General features: G+C 53.7%; 2 protein-coding genes across 15 annotated transcripts in view; both read left to right on the forward strand.

Moving 5' to 3' along the window:
- The window catches only part of LOC127566641 (neural cell adhesion molecule L1-like), a 230841-nt gene that overhangs the window by 188406 nt on the left and 21487 nt on the right, over nt 1-20948 (forward strand). For all 14 annotated transcript variants that reach the window (XM_052009149.1, XM_052009154.1, XM_052009156.1 and 11 more), the window contains 13 exons: nt 754-865; nt 3416-3600; nt 5733-5864; nt 7103-7246; nt 7874-7985; nt 8790-8956; nt 11783-11945; nt 12090-12214; nt 14753-14854; nt 16929-17126; nt 18063-18133; nt 18503-18725; nt 18830-18945. In XM_052009149.1, coding sequence (XP_051865109.1) covers nt 754-865; nt 3416-3600; nt 5733-5864; nt 7103-7246; nt 7874-7985; nt 8790-8956; nt 11783-11945; nt 12090-12214; nt 14753-14854; nt 16929-17126; nt 18063-18133; nt 18503-18725; nt 18830-18945 — 1850 coding nt within the window. The remainder of the gene's footprint in view (nt 1-753; nt 866-3415; nt 3601-5732; nt 5865-7102; nt 7247-7873; nt 7986-8789; nt 8957-11782; nt 11946-12089; nt 12215-14752; nt 14855-16928; nt 17127-18062; nt 18134-18502; nt 18726-18829; nt 18946-20948) is intronic.
- Nucleotides 1-20948, forward strand: part of LOC127566547 (neural cell adhesion molecule L1-like) — a 273625-nt gene that overhangs the window by 133772 nt on the left and 118905 nt on the right.

A 20948-nucleotide genomic window follows, 5' to 3' on the forward strand; every position in this document is an offset into this window, starting at 1 on the left:
CGGGTCAGGCAGCATCTGTGGAGTCAGAGAGATAGCTGATGTTTTGGGTTGAGACCCTGCATCAGTCCCACAGTGTCGACCTTCTCGCTGCCTCCACAGATGCCGCCCGACCCCACTGAGTTCCTCCACCAGTCTGGTTATTTTTTGCTTCAGATCCCACCACCTGTAGTTTCTTGTGTCTCCTCGCTGTAAAACCATCCTTGTTGACCGAGGTATTGCGCAGCCACTCCACAGCAACCCTCCTCCGCCCCCGTCTGTGAGTAGTGTCTGTGTCTGGTAAGGGGTCTGAGGACGTGATAGTTGCTGATTAAGCTTGGTGTTGCATTCCTTGGGGTTGTCTCCCCCTGCTGTCATGTCTGGATCTCTGCAGCGTGGGAGAATGACACCCTTTCTCTGTCTCTTCTCGCGCCCTCTCTCTCTCTCTCTCTCTCTTTCGCTCGCTTTCTTGCTTTCTCTCTCTCTCTCGCTTTCTCTCTCTCTCTCGCTTCCTTTCTCACTTTCTCTCTCTCTCTGCTTTTTCTCTCGCTGCTTTCTCTCTCTGCTTTCTCTCTCTCTCTCTGCTTTCTCTCTCTGCTTTCTCTCTCTCTGCTTTCTCTCTCCCTGCTTTCTCTCTGCTTTCTCTCTCTCTCTTTCTGCTTTCTCACGCTCTTGATCCCTCTCTGACCCCACCCCTTCCCTCTCTGACCCTGCCTCTCCCTCTGACCACCCCCTCCCTCTGTGACCCAGTCATTCACTGTCCTTATTCCCCTCCAGCAAACTCCGTGAAGTACCGTAAGCCACGGCTATTGCATCCCAAGGGTCACAGCAGCTTCAGGCTGGCTCTCCGAGGGCGCCCTCTCTACCTGGAGTGCTTCGCAGAGGGACTGTGAGTATGTGGGTGGGGGAGGTGGGGCTGTGGCGGGGGGGAAGCTGAGTGGTGGTGGGAGGGACGAGGCAGGGAGGGAGGTGCTGTTTGTGGGGTGGGGAGGGTGGGCAGGGGGAGTTGGAGGGGCTGGGTGTGGGATACAGTGGTTTGTCCCGTCATGGGATGCCTTGTTCTTTTAACCAATCCTTCCCCCTGGCTGTACACTTACTTGGACCCCCTGGGGAAAAGTCCCCAGGCCACTCCTGGGATGCTTTGCCACATTTCAGGAGCCGTTAGGTGGCAGATGTCGTTGTTGTGAATTCTGGCGATCGGGGAGCATAGAACAGTCCAGCACAGGAACAGGCCCCTCAGCCCACCATGTTGTGCCAAACTAATTAGATTAGTAATCAAGTACACACCTAAACTCATCCCTTCTGCTTACACAGTGTCCACATCCTTCCATTTCCCACACATCCATGTGCCTGTCCAAGAGCCTCTTGAACGCCTCTATCATATTTGCCTCCCAACACCACTCCTGGCAGCACATTCCAGGCACCCACCACTCTGTGTAAAAGGGATCTTGGAGTTCAGGGGGCCTGATTGTGAGGGTGGATTTTATATTGCAAAAATATACTTTATTCATAATTATACAGGATATATGATCGTACGTCTTTACATTCATTGTACCAGCAAATCAGTATGTTTTCCTTCAGTGCATCAACGCCACTCACATTTGCTTGTTAAACAATGCATCATGTTTGAGAGGCTGTTACACAGGGCCCAGTCCCTCAGTGTCCAGTGGTGGCAGGACCCTAGACCCATGGTCCTTCCCCATAAAGCCTCTGCATTGGCTACACAAAGCTTCAGTTCATCCCTCAACACAGACTCCTGCGGCCTGGAATGTGCCAGTCGGCAGTGTTCCCTTACGGACCCCGTTGTACTGAAAGACCAACAGGTTCCGGGCAGACCAAAAGGCATCCTTCACTGAGTTGATGACCTTCCAGCAGCACTTGATGTCTGCCTTGGTGTGTGTCCCTGGGAACAGCCTGTAGATCAGAGTCTTCTGTCACGCAGTTCTTCGGGATGAACCTTGCCAAGGACCCTTGCATCCTTCTCCAATCCTTGGCTGACACACAGTCCACAAAGAGGTGGACAGTCGTCTCATCCATGTTGCAGCCATCTCTTGGAAGACTCTGGCTGTGCAGGAAGGATCTGATGGGGATGGCCCCTCTCACTGCCAGCCCAGGCAAGGTCTTTTCATGTTTCTGATCCCACCCCCCCCCCCCCCCCCCCCCCCTCCACTGCACTGGGTGCCCAAAGATCAGGAGTATGGGGTTGAAGTGCAGCCAGAACTTGACGAGCAGCCCCTTCAAACTCTCAACCTTTCACTGTAAGTGTGGGACACGGACTCCTCCGGACTGAGCCTGGACATCTGTGAACCAACTGCCCCTCAGTGGGTCCCTCGCTGTTGTGTCGGTCTGGTGTTACGTACCAGCAACAATAGAAACACACCGAGTCATGTACAAGTGTTAAAAACTATTTTATTAATAACTACTTGTAATAATAAGAAAAGTAAAAACATTAGATATCAAACATAATCCCCAAAACTAAACTCAAAGTGTGTGTGTGCGGCAAATTCCCAAACCCCAAGTCTATGAATAGTTCTCAAAATTCAGTTCAGCAAGTCATCAGGTGAAACGTGAGGGAGAATGTTGACTGAAGGGAGAATGTAGAGAGAATTTACGAAATCCACATGTTCCACGATGGAACCCATACGACACCTCAATCTCCGATGATTTCCATTGCTTTGTTCCGAAGTATCTGCCACCCCGAAGGCATTCGATACGTGGCCGCCCACAGAAATACCTGCTTCCCACTACAGGTTAATGACAAAGTGGACTCCACTTGTTTGCTCCAAAAATCCATACATGGATTGTAGTGACAGACACAGCTATTGTTCTTCATCCATTGATACGGAGACCAGCAGTCAGTCTCTTTCTCTGAGTCTCTCTCTCTGACTCTCTCTCTCTGTCTCTCTCTCTCTGTCTCCCCGTCTCTCTGTCTCCCCCCGGACTCACTTCGATTCACTGAGCAAAACAGCCAGCACATTATTATAATCTTGCTGTCTGGATGACACCACACACACCACTACTTTACTGTCCAGGTGCCTTAAAGGGACATTCACCAAATAGCAACCTGATTTGTAACACTGGTTTATACCTCCCTTGCTCTCTGCAGTCGGGTCCTCAGGTTTCCAGTACCGCAGTTATAAATCGGTAAATAAATTGGTTTATTATTGTCACGTGTACTGGGGTGCAGTGAAAAACTTGTCTTGCCTACAGTCTTTTCAGATCATTTCATTCCAATAGTGCATTGAGGTAGTGCAAGGGAAAAGAATAAGAGAATAAAGTGTTACAGCTACAGAGAAAGTGCAGTGCAGGCAGACAATAAGGTGCAAGGTCACAACAAGGTAGATTGTGAGGTCAAGAGTCCATCTTAGCGCACTAGGTGACCGTTCACTCACAGTGGTGAGAGCAAGCCTCTCAAGGCCTTGTGTTGCTTGTTATGCAGCCCGACTCCCACCGTGCACTGGGAGCGACTGGACGGGAACCTGCCAAGTGGCCGCATCAGCTACGAGAACTTCAACAAGACTCTGAAGATCCACAATGTGGTGGAGGATGATGACGGAGAGTACCGGTGTGCTGTGAGGAACCGGCAGGGCCAGGTCAAGCACACCTACAGTGTGTCTGTGGAGGGTAAGCAGGGTTCCCCCAACCCCAGCCTTTCCCCTGCCCCCAGACCTTCTGCTCTTCCCAATCCCTGGGCAAACCCCAGCTCTCTCCCCCTCCTCACCCTGACCAGCTGCACCCTCTGAGAGCTCCTCCGCTCTTCCCAATCCCTGGGCAAACCCCAGCTCTCGCTCCCTCCCTCCTCACCCCCACCAACCTTCCCAACTCTTTCCTTAACCCTCCTGCCCCCCCACCCCCAGACCTTCCCCAGCTCACCTCGACCCACCTCATCCTCTGAAAGCTCCTCAGCTCTTCTCGGCCATTCTTCCCCCTCTCTCCCTCTCCTCCAGACCTTCTCCGGGTCACCCTGACCCCTCCCAGATCAACCCATGACCCCTCCCAGATCAACCCATGACCCACCCCTTTCTCTCGTCTCCCTCTCTCCCTCCCTCCCTCCCTCCCTCTCTCCCTCCCTCCCTCTATCTCTGTCGCTCGCTCTCTCCCCCTCAGTCTCTCTCTCTCCCCCCTCCCTCCCTCTCTCCCCCAACCACAGCTCATCCACCTCCGGCATCTCCCTCCTATCCCTCGTGATCTGTCAGGGAAGAGCTGCAGGGCCATATTGGCTCCCACCCTGGCCCGTGGTCGGCCCGTGGTCTGCCACTGCTCCCCAGCTGGGGGAGGGTTTGGAGCCTGTGACTGCTCCCCTGGATTATAAGCAGGAGAACCAACCAGCCTGGTCACAGTTCTGTGACTCCCTGCCGGAATGTGTCCATGCCTGGGCAACAGCTGAAGAGGAGGGCTGGGGAATGGGGAGTGTGGTGATCAGACTTGAAAGACTGAAACTCTATTTTTAAAAAAAAAGCAGGTGTCGGAAATCTGAAATAAATGGATTCTGGAAACACTCAGCTGGGTCAGTTGGTGTCTGTGGAGAGAGAAAGAGACAGAGTTAATGCTTCAGATCCCAGCCCCTTCGTCTGAACTGGTTAACAGATTGAAACATTAATTCTGATTCTCTTTCCACGCACACTGCCCGACCAGCTGAGTGTTTGCAGTGTTGCAATTCAGCCCCTCTCCCCCCACACCTGCCCCCTCTCCATCTTCCCAACCCCTGTCCCCTCCACTCCACCATGTCGTTTTACCCCACTCTCCCTTATCCAGCCTCCCCTTAAACCCCTCTCTGCTGTTTGCCTCAACCACTCTCTGATGTGGGCACGAAGGGGCTAACTGGTCTGTCTGGGCCCTGGGCAGTTCATAGTTTCTGAAATACAAACATAGAATGCTGCAAACACACCACTGGTCGGTCAGCATCCGTGGAGGGAGAATCAACCATTCTAGTCTGTTAACCAGTTCAGGTGAAGGGTCTAGGATCTGAAATGTTAACGCTGTTCCTCCCTCCACAGACACTGCCTGATCGGCTGAGTCTTTCCAGCATTCTCTGTTTTTATTTCAACAGCTGCGCTCCAGGGAGCGAAGTCTCTCCTGAACCCCCAGCTGAAACAATCTTTTCCCGACACCATTCTGGTTCCAGTCTCTGGGATGTTTCCAGGTGTAGGGCAATAAGACCATGAGACATAGGATATAGGAGCAGAATTAGGCAATTCGGCCCATCGAGACTGCTCCGCCATTCAATCGTGGCTGATATTTTTTTAACCCCATTCTCCTGCGTTCTCCCCGTAACCCTTAACCCCCCTCACCAATCAAGAACCTGTCAATCTCTGCCTTAAGTGCACCCAATGACTTGTCCTCCACAGCCATCTGTGGCAACGAATTGCACTGATTCACTGCCCTCTGGCTGAAGTAATTCCTCCTCATCTCAGTTCTAAAAGGATGTCTCTTTATTCTGAGGCTGTGCCCTCTGGTCCAAGAGTCTCCTATTAATGGAAACGTCCTCTGCACATCCACTCGATCCAGGCCTTACAGTATCCGTAATGTCTCAATGAGATCCCCCCCCCCATCCTTCTGAACTCCAGCGAGTACAGGCCCAGAGACATCAAATGCTCCTCACATGTTAACCCTGTCATTAACAGGATCATTCTTGTGAGCCTCCTCTGGACTGTCTCTGGGGCCAGCACACCTTTCCTTAGATGCAGGGCCCAAACTGACTTCTGCTGGGTCTGGTAGCATGAAGCCCTGACTGTGTTTCTCCTGCCTCTGCACAGCTGCTCCCTACTGGGTGAAGGAGCCACAGGACGGTGTTTACGGCCCAGGGGAAAATGTGCTGCTCGACTGCGACGTGGACGCAAAGCCGAAGGCTGAGATCCGCTGGAGCGTGAACGGAGTGCCTCTGAACGGTGAGCAGGGTGGGGGAGCCACAGAGTCGTACAGTGCAGAAATAGGTCCTTTGGCCCAACTCGTCCATGCTGACCGTGGTGCCCACCAAAGTTGTCCCATTTGCCTGCATTTGGCCCATGTCCCTTGAAACCATGTACTTATCCAAATGTCATCGGGATGTTGTTTCTGTACCTGCCTCAACCACTTCCTCTGGCAGCCCATTCCATATACGCACCACCCTCTGCCTGAAGAAATTGTCCCTCAAGTCCCTTCTAAATCCTTCACCTCTCACCTTAAACCTCTAGTTTTAAGGTCCCCTTCTCCAGGAAAAAGACTGTGTGCGTTCACCCTAACTATGCCCCTCATGATTTTATACACCTCTATAAAAGTCACCCCTCATTCTCCTACGCTCCAAGGAATAAAGGCCCAGCCTGGCCAGCCTCTCCCTATAACTCAGGCCCTCGAGTCCTGGCAACATCCTTGTAAATCTTCTCTGCACTCTTTCCAGTTTAATGGTGTCCTTCCTACAGCAGGGCAACCAAAACTGTACACAGTACTCCATGTGCATTCTCACCAACTTCTTGTACAACTACAATATAACATCCGAACTCCAATACTCAGTGCCCTGACCGGTGAAGGCCAGCGTGCCAAGCGCCACCTTCACCACCCTGTCTACCTGTGAAGCTGCTTTCAGCAAACTATGTACCTGTGCCCCTCGGTCCCTCTGTTCCATAACACAACCACCATTCACTGCATTAATCCCACCCTGGTTTGACTTCCCAAAGTGCAACCCCGGCACTTGGCTGTAGGGAGATTGGGGAGCAGGAGCTAAGGGGGTGGGTCTGCAGGTGGTTGAGAGAGGACTGGGAACCTGGGCAGTTGGCTGGGGTCTGGGGGCAGAGGACGGGGCTGCCAAGACCAGTTGCGGAAGTGGCGTGAATCACAACTCACTGGCTGCTGAGAGCAGGACCCCCACGAGGGTGGGTGTGAACGATCCAGTGATTGGAACAAGTGCAGAGGGGGCAAAGGTGGGCTCGAGCCTCCCCCCAGTGGCCTGGAGCCCATATTTACCCCTCCTCCGCCATCACTATAACGGGTCATCCAGACCATGGTTTGTGGGAGCTTGCTGTGCACAAATTCCTCCATCGCTGCAGTGACTGTGCTGGGGGAAGTGGGAGGTGAAAGGCGCTACAGAAATGCAGCCTTCTCGTCCTGCGGCTGCTGCCCGTGCCGGTCACCGATCCCTTGTTACTCACAGAGACGGACCCCGACCCGCAGAGGAAGGTATCAGGCAGCCGTGTCATCCTGATGGCAGTCAAGAAAGAGGACTCTGCCGTCTACCAGTGCGAGGCCGAGAACAAGCACGGCACACTGCTGGCCAACATCATCGTGCAGGTCGTCGGTAAGTCTAGGCCTCCGACACACAGGCCACAGTGCTCCCTTATCACTCCCACACACCGCGTCACTCCCTGTCTCATAATATCCCGTGTGTCCGTCCGTCACCCGCACAACGCGCCACTCCCTGTCCGTCACCCGCACACCGCGCCACTCCCTGTCCGTTACCCTCACACTGAGCAACTCCCTGTCTGTCACCCGCACACCGCGCCACTCCCTGTCTGTCACCCGCACACCGCGCCACTCCCTGTCTGTCACCCGCACACCGTGTCACTCCCTGTCCGTTACCCGCACACTGCGCCACTCCCTGTCCGTTACCCTCACACTGAGCAACTTCCTGTCCTCCTGTCCGTTACCCGCACACCGTGTCACTCCCTGTCTCTTATGCAGACCCTGTCCCTCCCTGTCCGTTACCCGACACAGTGTCACTCCCACCCCGTCACCTGTGCGCCCTGTTGCTCCCGCACGGTCACCCTCAGACCATGTCATTCCCTGTCTGTTCCCCAGGCTCAGTGTCTCTCTCCACCCACCGCCCTGCCCACAGTTCTGTCCCCCTTGTTTATAGTGAGTGGTTTTATCCGGTGCTGCCTCCCGGCCAGCCTGAGCAATGTGTGTCCCCTCTGTGTGTTCCCAGAACTGCCCGCTCAGATCCTCACCCCCTCCAACCACGAATACCATTTAGTGGAGAAGCAGACTGCGTACATTCACTGCAAGGCCTTCGGGGCTCCCACCCCCAAAATCCAGTGGTAAGCATTGCACGGGTAGTCGGGGTGGTGGGGTTTGGGGTGGCACAGAGCAACAGGAGTGAGGCTGGAACGCGTCTTCACAGACCGGCTTCCGAAGCGACCACTGCAAGCGTTTGCGGAGCTCCTCTTGTGTCTGTGTTGCCGACTGTGATTAACCTTTGCCTGTCTGTCTGGGAGGCCTGCTCTGGAACCTGTCAGTGCCCCCCACCCCCTATGGTCAGCACTGTCGGTGGGTCGAGGGCTGTGGGGTTGCATCCAATTCACAAATGCGCTCGCTGTCTCTGTGCTCAGCCCTTTGAACTTGTTCACGGGTACGCCGAGGTGTACCTGCTTGCATAAGTACATGTACATATGAGTGTGCCCTCTGCATGTGTGCACACCGTACTTGAGTCTCTTGCACGTATTTGCTCCATGTACAGTTACGCATGTGTGCAAGCACAAACACATGCACGTGTGCACTCTTAGATGAGGCCTCCGCCAGCATGCATGTATTTTCCTTGCCTCTTGCAAAGGTTTACGGACAAATGCGTGTGCAGGCGCGTGTGCGCGCGCGCGCACACACACACACACACACACACACACGCGCATGTGAGTTTTCCTTCTGTGAACGCAACACTGTCCAGTGTCCTGCCCCGTGTCAAATCTCCTGCTGTACGCTGTACCAATTGACTTTTAGCCTACCATGAGCCTGAGAGTAGGGTGGATGGTGCAGGGTAGGAGGGGGGAGATCTTTGCTTGGGGGTGGGGGCGGCGCTGTTGGTTTGTGCTGGCTTGGCTGTAACATTGCAAGTGTCCTGTCCGCAGGAACAAGGAAGAAATGCAGGCTGTTTTGCAGGATGTTCGCTACTTCCTGTACACCAATGGGACACTGAGAATCCAAGACGTGCAGAAGGCGGACGAAGGCATCTATACCTGTAACGCCTCAAACAGAATCGGCGAGGACAGCCTGCTGGCCACTCTGTTTGTTAAAAGTAAGCACCTGTGATCAGGGCGGTGAGTTGTACCTGGATAAACCACAGGTGCCCAGGGGAAATACAGTCCTCTGCACAGCCCCATCCCCATATAGCTGGGCTACAGCTGTTAAATGCATGCACCCGTGATTAAGGCAGTGAGATTATTCCTTGGAGTATTGTGTAGAGTTTTGGTCACCCTGTTAAAGGGAAGACATCATTGAAGAGTGCAGAGGAGATTTACGAGGATGCTGCCAGGACTCGAGGGCCTGAGTTATAGGGAGAGGTTGGCCAGGCTAGGATTTCGTTCTTGGGGAGGGTCACTTTGTAAGGGTGTATAAAATCAAGAGGAGCATAGATAGGGTGAACGCACACAGTCTTTTTTCCCGGGGAAGGGGAACTAAAAACTAGAGGGCAGAGGTTTAAGGTGAGAGGTGAAAGATTTACAAAGGACCTGAGCGGGCAGCTTCTTCACATGGGGTGGTGTGTATGGAATGAGCTGCTAGAGAAAGTAGTTGAGGCAGGGACAATAACAGCACTCAGAAGACATTTGGGCCAGTAGATGGATTGGAGGGGTTCAGAGGGATAAGGGCCAAATATAGGCAAATGGGACTATCTTGGTGGGCTCCATGGTCGGCATGGACAAGTTGGGCCAAAGGGCCTGTTTCCGTGCTGTATTACTCTGTCTGTATGTACACGGATATGTGCTTACACAACTGTTAAACGTAAGAACGGGTGATCAAAGTGGTGAGATCCATGATGTGTACACTAATAACCCCCAGTTATACGGGGCAGTGCTGTCCTCTACACACCCCCATCCCCATATAAGCTGAGTTGCAACTGTTAAACCTGAGCACTGGTGATCAACGTGTTGCTGATAGAGCAGTGACCCACAGCTGCAGTGGGGGACGATAGTCCTAGCTTCCAACTAGTAACTGCATTTAAATTCCACAGCTGCTGAAGTTGGATTGGAACTCAGGGATGCTCATTCCAATAAAATCGGAAAATGCTGTAAGCACTCAGCAAGTCGGGCAGCGTCTGCGGAGAGAGGAAATAGATTATGTTTCAGGCTCGAGACCTTGGACTTGCTGGTCCGCTGTGCCTTACCTTGCCCTCAGTAAAGATGGTGTATGGCTTGGAGGGAACCTGCAGGTGGTGGTGTTCCCCTGGGCCTGCTACCTTGCTCTTCCTTAGTGAGAGAGGTGTTGGGTTTAGGATAGGCCTGGGCATTTTGTAGACGGTACACACTGCAGCCACAGTGCGCCGGTGTTGGAGGGGAGGGAGGGTTCAGGGTGCTGATCAAGCAGGCTGCTTAGTCCTGGGCGGTGTCAAGCTTCTCAAGACTTGTTGGAGCTGTACTATTCCAGGCAAGTGGAGAGTGTTGCAGCAGACTCCTGACTAGTTCCTTGTGATGGTGGAAAGGCCTTGGGGTGTCAGCAGGTGAGTTACTTGCCACAGGATACTCAGCCTCTGACCTGTCTTGTAGTTACTGGTATTGGTTTATTATTGTCACTTGTACCGAGGTCCAGTGAAAAACTTGTCTTGCGAACCGATCGTACAGGTCAATTCATTACACAGTGCAGTTACGTTGAGTCAGTACAGAGTGCATTGATGTAGTACAGGTAAAAACAATAACAGTACAGAGTAAAGTGCCACAGCTGCAGAGAAAGTGCAGTGCAATAAGGTGCAAGGTCACAACAAGGTAGATCGTCAGGTCAGAGTCCATCTCATCATATAAGGGAACCGCTCAATAGTCTTATCACAGTGGGGTAGAAGCTGTCCTTAAGCCTGATGGTACGTGCCCTCAGGCTCCTGTATCTTCTACCTGATGGAAGAGGAGAGAATGTCCCGGGTGGGTGGGGTCTTTGATTATTCCAGCTGCTTCGCCAAGGCAGTGAGAGGTAAAGACGGAGTCCAAGGAGGGGAGGCTGGTTTCCATGAGGTGCTGGGCTGTGTCCACAACTCTCTGCAGTTTCTTGCGGTCCTGGGCAGAGCAGTTGCCATCCCAAGCTGTGATACATCCAGATAGGATGCTTTCTACGGTGCATCAGTAAAAGCTGGTCAGTAAAAGTTGTGGTATTTAGTTCTGGTATTTATGTGGCTGGTCCAGTCGAGTTTCCTGTCATTGGTGGGAGACTGGGTGATGGGAACGTCATTAAAAGTCAAGGGTTAGGCTTCCTCTTGTGGAGGTGGTCATTACATAGAACAGAGAACTGTACAGCACAGGAACAGGCCCTTTGGTCCACCAGGTGGAGACTGCGGAGAGGGTGCAGAGGATGCTGCCTGGAATAAGAGGGTATGAGCTATAAGGAGAGGTTGGACAGTCTTGGGTTGACAGTCTAGGAGGCTGAGGGGGGACCTGGTAGGATTTTTAAATTATAAAAGGGATAAATAAAGTAGACAGTCAAATTCGTTTCCCCAGGGTAGAAATGTCAAACACCAGAGGTCACAGTTTTAAGGTTGGGGGGCGGGGGGAGTTTAAAGGCGATGCAAGGGGCGCAGGGAGTGGTAGGTACCAGGGGTAGTAGTGGAAGCAGGCAGTTTGGTGGAGGTTCTTAGATCGACACATGAATACGAAGGGAATGGAGGGATGTGGATGATACACGGGGGGGGGACATATGGTATAAATTGGCTTCAAGATCAGCACAACCATGGGCTGAATGGCCTGTCCAGTGCTTTGCTGTTCTATGTCTGTGCTGACCATAATGCTAATCCCATCTGCCCATTGCCTGCACCTTCCTGGCACAAAGCTAACTGCCACCTATCAGCCCATATTGGTGTATCCTTTATCAAAGCTGTATGACCTATACCTCAGCCATTTTGATCCCCCTGCTGCTCCATTGGCAGATGCGAGCCAGATCGTCGAGCCTCCGAGAGAACAGCACATTCAGCGGCTGCACGCGGTGACCTTCCGGTGTCTGGTGGAGGTGGACCCTTCGCTGTATCCTCCCGAGCTGCAGTGGAAGAAGGATGGGGAGCCCATTGACGAGGCTGCCGACGACGAGAGCAAGTAAGGGCTGGTGGGGTGGGGAAGGAGCAGGGGCGGAAAGTGAGGGGAGAGGGAAGGACGGTGGAGGGGTGGTTAACAGTACAAACGGAGTGTGTGACTCTGGCAGCTGATGTCCGTGCCTCTAACAGCTCCCCTCATCGACAGGTATCACATCCGAGAAGGCCTCCTGAAGGTCAAAAACGTCAGCTACGAAGACGAGGGGATTTACACGTGTGTGGCCCAGACCAGCCTGGACTCAGTGACGGCGAGTGCGCAGCTCATTGTGGTCGGTACGTAAGCCCCTGGGAGCAGAGTCCCTGAGCTCACTGGGCATCCCCAGCCACTCGCAGAGGCTCGACCTGATTACCTCAGCATCCTGGACATGCCCTGGGTGAACGAGGAACCTCGGACAGTCCCATGACTGCTGGCTGTCTGCCCTCGACTTGGGGCGGGGTGGGGGGGGGGAGGATGTGGCATCACCCACACGGCCACTGGTCACTGAATGCCAAGGTTTACATGTGCCACACTGAGGCCCCAGCTACCCAACGCACAGTGGCAGAGCGATTAAATCTAGGGGTGTTCAAGAGAACAGAATGGGGGAGCACAGTTAGATGGACGAGTGGCCTCTTTCTGCCATGAAAGATTCTGTGCTTCTGAGATCTGAGAAGGCTGGGGGGGTCCAGAGAGAGAGGAGAGGGGAGGACAGGGAGAGAGAGAGAGAGGGAGAGAGAGAGAGTCTGCATAGTGTTCCTTTTTACAGTCTATTAGAACCCATGCACGTTGTCACCAATCTCCCACTCCCAGCAATTAATTGACAGAACACTCTTGTCACAGAGAGGGATATTTAAAGAAAGTTTGACTTGGTTTTCATTATAACATTCCTGGAATCTCTGCTGGTAGTCTCTGAGCTCTCTCTCTCTCTCTCGCACTCTCTCTTGCGCTTGCGCTCTCTCTCTCTCTTTCTCTCTGGCTGCTGGTAATTCTTGGCAGTTCAAATCCCAGCCAGCAGAGGCCCCCCTTATCCACACGATCATCCCCCAACCATTTTGCCTCTCAGGTTTTCCGTGATAAGTATCCCTTCAGGTCATCACACAGCCAGAGTTGCCCCAGGCCTTCTCGTCCGGTATTCACTCTGGTGCTTGAAAAGGGAATGGGGGAGAAGGCAGAAAGAGTTATCTGTGGCGCAGTGAGCCACACTGCAACGTGTAGATTCAGGACACAAGCAGAGAGCCAAGCCCAACACTCCAAAGTCAAAGTGTGAATGGAAACAATCTCAGAGCCCTGACATCCCTTCTTGTGTTTGACAGTCCAACAGGGGACAGTGGCGGTGTGTCAGGACTGGGAGATCCGTGGGGACGCAGAGTGTAAAACAGGGCCGCGGGGAGGGAGCGCGCGCTGCAGGACGGGCCGTGGGGAGGGAGCGCGCGCTGCGGGATGGGCAGCGGGGAGGGAACGTGCGCTGCGGGACGGGCCGTGGGGAGGGAGCGTGCGCTGTGGGACGGGCCGCGCAGAGTTTAGAATTGTCACATGCACAAGTCCATGTGTACAGGTGCAATGGAAAAACTTACTTGCAGCAGCATCACAGGTATATGGCATCAGATAAGCAGCATTGACATTAAAAACATAAACTAATTATACATAATTTTTACAGGAAAGGACACAATTAGAACAAAAAAAAACAAAGTCCATTATAGTGCAAAGTGGTCACAGTGTTGCTAAACTCTGCGTGGCCCGTCCCACAGCGCACGGTCCCTCCCCGCGGCCCGTCCCGCAGCGCGCGCTCCCATCTCCCGGCCCTGTTTTACACTCTGCGTCCCCACGGATCTCCCAGTCCTGACACACCGCCACTGTCCCCTGTTGGACTGTCAAACACAAGAAGAGATGTCAGGGCTCTGAGACTGTTTCCATTCACACCATGCTGTGAAGCCACGTGGAGTTCCTTCAATCTCACATCCCCCATGGGGAATCGATGCTGTAGTCTAGACATGTGATGCAGAGTGCGTACTCTGCTCCATCAGCGATTTTTGAAGAATATGCTGAAGATGTTTTGACTGGAGATTGGAACCACTGATCCCAGGCGATGAGTATTGGGAGAGGGGAGTCCCGTTGACGAGGTGTGTAATGCATTGCCTCTATGAACAGTGGTGTCGTACACAACACCGGTGGGGAGCTTCCAGCAAGCAGCACTTATTGTATCAGCAGGCAGGCCACTGAAAATGTTCTCTCCCTCGACTGAAGTATGCAAGCCATTGCCTCTGTGTTGCTCCTGAGGGTGATTCGCTGTTTCCTCATCAGGCATCGGGTCAAGTCTCCTGTGCACTGCTCCTTCAGCAGCTCTGCAGGAGAGACCAGGGAGTGTCTGTCCCTGAGCACTGGGTCTTCCCACTAAATGCCTGCCTCGGCTCAGACAGTGAGGTGAGCCCCACACTGTATCCTTTGGGGGTACCCCCGCAACCTTCCCTTCCTGCACAGGTAATCAAGCCCCCACAACGTGGAGCCATCTCCCTCCATCCCAGGGGTCCACACTGCCCCCCTGCCCCCAGGGTGAGAGATTATTCGCTTCCTTTTACTTCCTCCTTTTATTCTGTGTCTCTCTCTGCCTTCCTCCCCATTCCTGTCTCCTCCCCCTCCCCATGACCTCCTCTCTCCATCTGCCTGTCTCCCCCTAACCTCCCTCCCTCCCCACGCCTGCCTGCCTGCCCTCCCACTCTCCCTCCCCCACCTCCCCCCTTTTCCCCCTCCCCCCACCTCAGCCCCTCTGCCTCCCCCTCGCTTGCTCCCCTTTTTGCCTGGCCATCCCTCACTGGTGAACTTTCTTGGTATTTCAGATCGCCCGGACCCACCCTTTGACCTGCAGATGGAAAACTTCAAAGCCAGGGAGGTGCTGCTGTCCTGGAGCCCGGGAAATGATCACAACAGTCCCATTGAGGGTAGGGGTGTGCACCTCTGTGTGGGTGTGTGCGTGCGCGCACTCACTCACCTCTGTGTGCGCGCGTGTGTGTGTGTGTGCACTATAATAATAAACCAATACTTTCTGTTTCCAGGCCTTTTGGAGCATCTTTACAGCTGGAACAGAAAGTATTGGTTTATTATTATTACCATTGTCACGTGTACCAAGGTACATTTGTCTTGCATACCGTCCTTACAGGTCAATTCATTACACAGTGCATTGGGGTAGTACAAGGGAAAGCAATACCAGAGTGCAGAATAAAGTGTTACAGCTACAGAGAAAGTGCAGTGCAGGCAGACAATGAGGTGCAAGGGCCACGAGGAGATAGATTATGAGGTCAAGAGTCCATCTTATCGTACTAGGGGACCATTCAATAGCCTTTTAACACTGGGATAGAAGCTCTCCTTGAGCCTGGTGGTACGTACAGAACACAAGATAGTTGTCCAGTCAGCCCCTGAGCCAGCTGCCTGATGGAATAGAATCTCAGCCGATCCCCTGCCCTGTCCACCTTTCCCCTGAACCCCATACCCCCTCATCCCCTTTTGTGCGCAGAATATCCTTGACATTCTGCGCCCACGTTCTCCGGGGAATCCAAAGGTTCGGAACCCTTGGAATTAAGGCAAATCTTAAACACCTGACCCTTTATTCTGAGGTGGTTTTTTCCCCTGCGCCCGTTCCGCTTTCTGTAGCCCAAATATTCCCCCTCTGGATGAGATCACCAGTGAGTACGGGCTTTCTTGATCTCTCCTCGCGGGAGAATCCCCTCGTCACAGAGATCTCTCCGGTGAGTCTGACCTCGAACTTCCCTCAGCCCATCCTTCCTTAAATACAGAGACCAAAACCGCACACAGTTGGTACCAATGTCCAGACAACCCGAGGAAACCGACTGACTTCCAGCCCCTGTGCAATAAAGACCAAATGTGTGCAGCAGGAAATAATCCCAGTGCAGCTCCACCATTGCAGTGTGCATGCAACAGGATGTCCCCGTACAAATTCCGCTGTTGGTGGGCTGTCACCATACCGGACTGCCTCAACGGGACGAGGGTGGGTGTTCCGGTGCACCCTGTCTCTGAGGGGTAGGTGTGAGCATGAGGGTGGGGTCAGTATGGTAACTGTGTCCTTCATTGGGAGGAGTTGGGGGTGATGAGGGGCAAGGAAAGTGTGTTCCCAGTCTTTGCCATGAGGGAGAGCAAGTGCAGGGAGGGAGGGTTCACTGTGACCAGGGACGCCACACTCCCAGTCTTTGGAGATGGAGTCGGAGAGTGTGATGCTGGGGTGGATCTTTCACTGGAAGCTGTTTACCCTCAGTCTCTGTGAGGGGGGAGGGGCGAGAGGTGGAAGGTATAAGGGTTGGCTGTCTGTAACTCAGTGCTGTGTCCCCAGTTCTGGAAGTGGGGAGGGTGGGATCAGTTTGTAAATAGGTGCTATATGTGTCTCCCGTCTGAGTGAGGAGGATTGAGGATTCAGAGAGTGTAAGGCTGGGGTGAATCTTTCAATGGATGCTGTGTGCCCCCAGTCTCTGTCAGTGGGGAGGGGTGAGGGGTCAGGAAGCGTTGGAGGAGGGGGTAGGTCAGTAACTGAGTGCTGTGTGTCTCAGTCCGTGAGGGGTGGGGTGTCGGTACTGAGTGCTGTCTGTCTCAGTCTGTGAGGGGTGGGGTGTCGGTAACTGAGTGCTGTGTGTCTCAGTCCGTGAGGGGTGGGGTGTCGGTACTGAGTGCTGTCTGTCTCAGTCTGTGAGGGGTAGGGTGTTGGTAACTGAGTGCTGTGTGTCTCAGTCCGTGAGGGGTGGGGTGTCGGTACTGAGTGCTGTCTGTCTCAGTCTGTGAGGGGTGGGGTGTCGGTAACTGAGTGCTGTGTGTCTCAGTCCATGAGGGGTGGGGTGTCGGTAACTGAGTGCTGTGTGTCTCAGTCCGTGAGGGGTGGGGTGTCGGTAACTGAGTGCTGTGTGTCTCAGTCTGTGAGGGGTCGGAGAATGGAAGGATAGCGTGTCAATAACTTAGTTCTGTGAGACGTGAGGGAGGAACTGCTGTTGAATTGTTCCTCTGCTCCTCCAGAATTCATCGTCGAGTTTGAGGAGAACAACTTTGAACCGGGCACGTGGCACAAGCTGAGGCAAGTGGACGGCGACCAGCTGGCAGCAGTGCTGGAGCTCTCTCCTCACGTCAATTACAGCTTCAGGGTCATTTCCGCCAACCGCTTTGGGAGGAGTGACCCCAGCGAGGCCACAGACCGCTACATGACCCCGTCGGCAGGTAGGTAGTGGACAAAGAGGGGCTGGCACATGGGAAGGAGAGCGGGAGCACACTTCCCCTCCAGCTGTGGAGAGGGCAGAGGAGGACTGAGTGTGGCTGAAGGTGGGAGGTAGCTGCAGTCAAGGATTCAAGCTCGAGAGTGATGGGGAATGAACTGCAGAGCCATGGAGGGTGGTCACTTTCACTGAGGCATTTTGTTGACGGGGTTGGTGTGGAGACGGGTCAGTGCGGAGGGGATGGGGTCGGTGCGGAGGGGACGGGGTCGGTGCAGAGGGGACAGGGTTGGTGTGGAGACGGGTCGGTGCGGAGCGGACGGGTCGGTGCTGAGGGGACAGGGTCGGTGCTGAGGGGACGGGGTCGGTGCTGAGGGGACGGGGTCAGTGCGGAGGGGACGGGGTCGGTGTGGAGACGGGTCGGTGCGGAGGGGACGGGGTCGGTGAAGGGACGGGTCGGTGCGGAGGGGACGGGTCGGTGTGGAGACGGGTCGGTGCGGAGGGGACGGGGTCGGTGAAGGGACGGGTCGGTGCGGAGGGGACGGGGTCGGTGTGGAGACGGGTCGGTGCGGAGGGGACGGGGTCGGTGAAGGGACGGGTCGGTGCGGAGGGGGGGTCGGTGTGGAGACGGGTTGGTGCGGAGGGGATGGGGTCGGTGAGGGGATGGGGTCGGTGAGGGGATGGGGTCGGTGAGGGGACGGGGTCGGTGTGGAGACGGGTCGGTGCGGAGGGGACGGGGTCGGTGCGGAGGGGACGGGGTTGGTGAAGGGACGGGTCGGTGCGGAGGGGACGAGGTCGGTGTGGAGACGGGTCAGTGGGTTAACCCGGATCTGTTGTGTGACCTGGTCCTGTGTTTGGAGCCACTGCCCAGAAATCCCAGGTGACTGGCCTGAGATGGGATCTACTAACCTCCCTTGACTTCTGATTTATTCCTAATGCCTAGCCCCAGACAAGAATCCAGAGGGAGTGAAAGGAGAGGGATCTCTTCCCAGTAACATGATCATCTCGTGGCAGGTATGCAGCACCTGGAGCCCACGCACCCAGCTGGGGAAGGGAGATTCAATGACTACCCTGGTTTTCCAAGGCAGCCTGCCCCCTCCTTCTGTCTCCGAATACTGCAGCTCACAATGAGTGGCAGGATGCCTCAGGCTGCAACGAGCCGTTTGAAACAATGATGTTGATCCGGAACACTGGTAGAGGTGCACCACAGGGCAGCGCCCCCTCCTCGAGGCCCCTCCTGCAGCACCGCGCCCCCTCCTCGAGGCCCCTCCCGGGGAGCCGCGCCCTCTCCTTGCCCCAATCAGCCTTTGATTGTGTGCTTGACCCTGCAGCAGGACTTGAACCCACAACAGTGCTCTAACTTGCGGTTGTTGTTGTATTAAGGTTCTGAAGGGGCTGGACCAGAACGCTCCTGGCCTTCAGTACATTGTGAAGTGGCGACGGCTGGGCGTGGAGGACGAGTGGAAGGAGCTCGTGGTGGACAGCCCTCCCTACGTGGTCAACTCCACCCCCACCTTTGTGCCCTACCAGATACAAGTGCAAGCCTTCAACCAGGAAGGGGCGGCTCCAGAGCCCAACACTGTCATCGGCTACTCGGGCGAAGACTGTAAGTCAAGTGGCGGGCACGGAGCATGACTGGGGGGCTTGGGGAAGACGGGGGCCTGAGCTGTGCGGAACGTGACCGGACTTTAAAATCTTTCTCCATTTCAGATCCCCTGGAGAGCCCTGAGTCGGTGTCCGTGGAGAACATAAGCTCATCATCTGTCAGAGTAAAGTGGACTCGAGTCACTGCAGAGTCGCTTCGTGGGCACCTTAAGGGGTATAAGGTAGGTAATGCCCACCTCTGACTCCTCTACCACCTGTCCCTGGTCTGCCACTGCCCACTCCTCGCAACGCTGCTCCCCACAATTCAGCAGAGCTTCAAGTTTTTTGTTGTCACAGGCACACGTACACAGGGTATCAATGCCATGAAAATTAGTTGTATGCAGCAGCAGTACAGTGCATTAAAAGAAGAGGACAAACATAAATTAACGTGACATCCTCCCAGCATGTCAGACCACACTTGGAGTATTGTGCTCAGTTCTGGTCGCCTCATTATAGGAAGGATGTGGAAGCTTTAGAGAGGGTGCAGAGGAGATTTACCAGGATGTTGCCTGGATTGAAGAGCATGGCTTATGATGAAGGAGGTGTACAAGATGATAAGAGGCATAGATCGAGTGGACAGTCAGAGACTTTTTCCCAGTGTGGCAATGACAAGAGGGGACATAATTTTAATGTGATTGGAGGAAGGTATAAGGGGGGTGTCAGGGGTAAGTTTTTTACACACAGAGTGGTGGGTGTGTGGAACGCACTGCCGGCAGAGGTTGTGGGGGCAGTTACACTAGGGACAATTAAGAGACTCTTAGACACATGAACGATAGAAAAATGGGGGGCTATATGGGAGGGAAGGGTTAGATAGATATTAGAGCAGGATAAAATGTCGGCACAACATTGTGGGCCGAAGGGCCTGTACTGTGCTGTAGTGTTCTATGTTCTAACTTAAATTAACATGAATTATACATAACTTGCATGTGTACAAAATAAACAACGACACTCGTGCAAGAATGAGAGAGAGGGAAGAAAAGTCTGAGGTAGTGTTAGGGTTTTTCAGGTCAGGTCAAGAACCTGATGGCAGTGGGGAAGAAGCTGTTGTTGAACTTTGAGGTGTGGGTCTTCAGTCAAAGTCAAGTTTACTGTCATCTGCACGTCCATGTGTGCACAGGTGCAATCAAAAACTTGCAGCAGCATCACAAGCACATAGCATCAATATAAGCAGCAGTCACAAGCATAAATTAAACATAAATGTACACAATTTTTACAAGAAAGGACACAATTAGGAAAAAAATGTCAATTTTAGTGCAAAGTGGTCATAGTGTTGCCAAACTGTAGTGATTAGGGTAGTGCTGGTTGGTTCAAGAACTGAATGGTTGAAGGGAAGTAGCTGTTCCTGAACCTGGTGGGGATCTTTGATGCTGGACGTTGCCTTCTTGAGGCAGCGCCTACTCCCGATGGTGGAGAGGGATGTGCCTGTGATGTATCGGGCTGAGTCCACTACTCTCTGCAGCTCCTTACCTTCCTGCGCATTCGAATTGCTGTACCAGACCGTGATGCAACCAGTCAGGATACTTTCTTCAGACTCCTGTACTTCCTGTCTGAGGCGTGCACTATAGCCTGTGAGCCCCACAACCGCCCCTCTAGACCCACACTGTCCTGACCCACCTTATCAGCCTGTGACCACATTGGTGAGAGAGACCTGTTTTTCTGCAATCATTCACCCTTGAGAAGGTGATGGGGTTGAGCCCCCTTCTTTCATTGCTGCAGTACTGCTGTGTAAACAGATCTAGACCCAGCCACATATCGAGATACAGCACAGGCGCAGGCCCTTCTGCCCATTGAGACTGTGACAACCATCCACCGCCCATTTTTACACTGGTCCTTCCTGAGGCCGTTTTATTCCCATCCACTCCCCCTGCCAGATTCTACCCCTCACCTACATACATCCATTTTCATGCAAGGAGTCTAACCAGTAAGGTAGGTGAACTCAAACATTTAATTAACAGGTGGGACTACGATACTGTTGCCATCATAGACGTGCCTGAAAGATAGGCAGGACAGGGCCAGGCTAGGCTAGGTCTTCATTCCTTGGAACATAGGAGAATGAGGGGCAACCTTATAGAAGTGTTTGAAGTCATGAGAGGCATAGATAACAGTCTTTTCCCCAGGGTAAGGGAGTCCAGAACGAGGGGGCATAGGTTTAGGGAGAGAGGGGAAAGACTTAAAAGGGACCTGA

The sequence above is a fragment of the Pristis pectinata genome, chromosome 43 (assembly GCF_009764475.1).
Source record: "Pristis pectinata isolate sPriPec2 chromosome 43, sPriPec2.1.pri, whole genome shotgun sequence".
NCBI lineage: Eukaryota > Metazoa > Chordata > Chondrichthyes > Rhinopristiformes > Pristidae > Pristis > Pristis pectinata.